The sequence below is a fragment of the Buceros rhinoceros genome, unplaced genomic scaffold (genome assembly GCF_000710305.1).
Source record: "Buceros rhinoceros silvestris isolate BGI_N320 unplaced genomic scaffold, ASM71030v1 scaffold7841, whole genome shotgun sequence".
Taxonomy (NCBI): Eukaryota; Metazoa; Chordata; class Aves; order Bucerotiformes; family Bucerotidae; genus Buceros; species Buceros rhinoceros.
This window is the reverse complement of record NW_010394779.1, coordinates 4,886-8,637: the sequence shown is the minus strand read 5'-3', so window position 1 is coordinate 8,637 and position 3,752 is coordinate 4,886. Positions and strand designations below refer to the sequence as shown.

Sequence of the window (3,752 nt, the reverse complement as noted above, 5' to 3'; positions counted from 1 at the left end):
GGTCAAACAGCCAAGGCTAGAAGTGACACGGTGGCAGCTTTGTCACCACCCTCTTTCTTTAGGAGTCACTAGAGCAGGGTCTGTCCTCTTTCATGAGCAGGGAGAGGTATTCAGAACACATATGGCAGAAGGCTGCCATCCAAGGCTACAAGACCTGGGTCTAGCTGTTCTTAGTACCTTTAATATCAGCCCAGCAGGTCAGGGAGAAAAGTTTTAAAGCTCAAGGGCATCACAGATTCAAGCTTAGGAAGTTACCTAAAGGGATGGGGAAGAAGAGATGTCCACAGAGAGTCTACCTGGGAAGTTATATGGAGACGTCTTCAGATCACTGGTGACTGTTGGGATCCAGCAGGCACCCCTGGAATTGTAGCATCTGGACACTTGGGAGAGACTGTGCAGCCAGTTGCAACTGATGCCACAAAATCCCTCAACTGTCTCTATGCCAAGTGGTTTCCTCCTCTGTCTGAGCAGCTCCTCACCATGGCATTCCCCACAAACAGCAACACCTTCCTCAGGTGCAAATGGGTAGTTCCATGGCAGCAGCTTCCCCAGCAGAGTCCTGCAGAGGTAGGCATTCCAAGCACCAGTCTTGCCTTCACACTCCTGGATCACATTAAGTGTGCTGGGACCCCCTGGGATCCTGTGCAGTCATGGAGCCCCTTCAAGAAGTGTAAAAGCTTCTGCTGACTCGTAGAAAGAGCTAAATACATGGGTTGAGCTGCTCTAGGAAAGGTCAGGGCTACCTTCAGCAGCACTCTCCCATACTGTTCTCTGGTGTCTAGGAAGGGTTGAGTTCACACAACAGTTTTACTCCTTGGTGGGGATGGCTATTGTCACTGCCTTGAATCCTGTTTTCACGAAAATACTGGAGATGCTGAATATGCCCGAAGGTCCTATAGCTGCAGCCATATATGGTTGGTATTAGTCCAGTGGATCTAAAATACTGAAAGATTGGGATGGACGTATATACATTCTCACATAACCATCACCATGGCACAAGCTCTGTTTCTTAGGAAACCAGACTAGCAGCAGTGCTTGGTATCTCCATTTAGGAGAAAAGATGAACTTTGGCTGTAAGTCTGGATTTTAAAAGCCACTCTGCTGCTACCACCTGCATGGCTGTGCAGTGATCCTGCGACAGAGAGGGGAGCAGACCTTCCAGCAGGAGTGGAAAGTGGTAAAGTAAATGGATAAGAGGAAAGAAAAGAGAAGGAACGAAGGTATGCACTGTGGTCTTGTGTGGTTTTTGTGGCATATAGTTGGGCAGTGCAAAGCAGATGGGACAGCCACCTATAAGATGACTCTCCCGCTCTACCTCTGGGCACAGCAGTGGCTAGGGAGGTAAGTACACTCAGCCCCCGCACCCTTCTCTCTACACTGCTGCTCTTAGGTTGCTGTGGCTTCATGTCCATACACCCACGTGGTATGGAGAACCTTCTGGCATCTGCTGGCAGCCAGGGCTAACATCCACATGGCTTGGGCTGTGATTCTCTTCCTGGAGACCCAAGCCCACAGAAACAACAAAAGGAATAGTTTTTTCCTTGAGGCCATCTCTGATGGTGCCCTCATCATACAAGCAAGCACCCAGACAGGTGCCCATCTGGTGGCTTGTGAGCAGGTGCTGCACAGAGACACATGCTGGGCAGTGGCTGGTCAGAAGGGCTGCTTCAAAATGCTTTTTGGAGTGGAAGTGGTACTACAATTGCAATGCCATTCCCCAGTCCCCAGAGGGGCTTGTTCAGTGGAAATTTTCTGCATGAGAAACTAAAGATAACATGCCCACCCTGAGAACTTTTTTGTTTCAGGGTGCTGGTTTTGTTTCTGCTCCATTTTGCATTGAGGGAGACAAGAAAAGCCAAATTGTCTTGGCTGTACCTCTTCTTTGTCCTCTTCACCATACTGCTCCATGGGTCAAAGAAGCCTTTCAAAACCTGACAGTAGTCATATTTGTCTCCAGTGCATGGTCTGGAGGCTCTTCAGACCAAAGACCGTCTCTGTTTAGTGTTTCTGCAGCCCCTGATATAGCTGGTCCTAAACCATAAGCAGAAACTCTTGCAGTCGTGGGCTCTCCAATTTAAAGTGCTGTGTACTGAAGAAGTGCTATCAGACATAAGGACCCTGCCTGTCTCTCCCCAGCACTGGATTCCAGGCTTGGGCAGCCAAGGTTCACACCATCAGACCATTGCCATGGAAACCATCTCCAGGTACAGATTTCAGTCCCCCTGGGAAATGTGCTGCTTCTTCTCCTGGCCACCACTGCATTGGCTCAACCAGGTTGGTGCAACTTGCCTGAAGCATCCTGGTGCTCACATGCTTCCCGGGCAGGAGAAGGCAAAGTCACCTGTGTCTGTCCACAGGTTGCCAGTGGAGACCAAAGAACATCATCGTTCTTCTCTGTGAGCTTGTGAGCATGGTAGGGTTGCTGAGCTCACCAAGGGCACTTGACGGCTTCACTCCTAACCAGGTATGGATGTCAAGCCCTTCTAGTTCCAGCAGGTCAGACCACCTTTTCCCAAGAGGAGGGAAACTAATCCACCTCTTCTCATGACAAAGCCACCTTCACGCCATATTTAACCAGCATGACACAACCTGCCAGCAGCACTGGGCCAGCTACCTCCCAAGCTCTCAGCTGCGGTGATACTGTGACCCTGTAGCAACAACACTCACCATCTGGATGACAGACACTGGCCCGATGCTGTTCACGTAGATATCCACATCTATAAACGTGGGCTTAACTGTAAAGAAAATAAAATAGGTAAGGATGAGCTGGGGCTAGGATCATTTGTGAAGAGCTGAGGACCAGGGGAGCATCTGGGATCAGCGTGGCTCCATCTCACCAAAAATTCTAACTATAGCAGCCACAGATGAGTGGCCAATGCAAGATACAGCCAAGCCAGGTCACTACCTGTGGTTGCAAGGAGCTTCAGAGGACACTTACTGCCAATGTCAGGCCTCAGCTTGTTGTCATAGTTCTTCAGCAGTGAGTTGAGAATCTGCGTAGCATCAGTCTCCTGTGCCTTAGGGGTGAGAACCCAGGTTTTATTGATGCTGAGGTAATCGTAATCGTATTCCTCTGTGCTCTCACACCTGGAGCAGAGAGACAAAAGGAGAAAGACATCACTGTGGCAGCTCTCTAGTGCTCTCTAGGAGTAGGGGCACAGCTGGATTTCAGAGATACTAAAGGAGGAGGACATAGCACTGCTAAAAGGCAGAACATAAGGAGCTCAGGGATCTCCTCTCAGCCATGCTGCTAAGAAGACGCAGCTCACCTGGCAGCCTTTGCTCGCTTCAGGATCCACAGACATGCAGCGGCCTTGTCACCATCAGTCAGGACTAGCAGGCTTAGGCTGCTCCACAACCTCCCCATCTCCCTTTGGAGACACACTGCTCACCCCTGAAGCAAAGTGTGGGAGCTAGTCCCTGCCCTCCCCTGCCTCCCTGCCACGTTCCTGCCCATCCCACTCCTGGTCCTTGTCTGCTGACAGCAGCTTCTGCTCCTGGAGCTGCTTCTTAACTTCAAATACCTCAGCTGATCTGCCTGCCACTTGCACCTGAAATGGGCTTCCTCTGAGGAGTACAATGACCAAATAGCATTTTTGGAGAGCGAGGCATTTACAGTATAAGCATTTCAGAGAAAAGAGGTGCTAAAACTACTGAGCAGGCAGCATGCTCATCTGGCTTGCCAGGAACCCAGCTATCTGCCCTGCACAGATCCTTGGAAATTAAAGCCCTATACAAACCCCTCTGCCCTC

General features: G+C 50.2%; 1 protein-coding gene across 1 annotated transcript in view; it reads right to left on the bottom strand.

Moving 5' to 3' along the window:
- LOC104501504 (gamma-aminobutyric acid receptor subunit gamma-4) overlaps positions 1 to 3,087 on the bottom strand; it is a gene marked incomplete at its 5' end in the record, with an annotated part of 33,803 nt that extends 30,716 nt beyond the window's left edge. The window contains 2 exons of the mRNA XM_010145323.1: positions 2,668 to 2,735; positions 2,939 to 3,087. Of these exons, the coding sequence (XP_010143625.1) occupies positions 2,668 to 2,735; positions 2,939 to 3,087 (217 nt within the window). The remainder of the gene's footprint in view (positions 1 to 2,667; positions 2,736 to 2,938) is intronic.
- Positions 3,088 to 3,752: the final 665 nt, after the last annotated feature.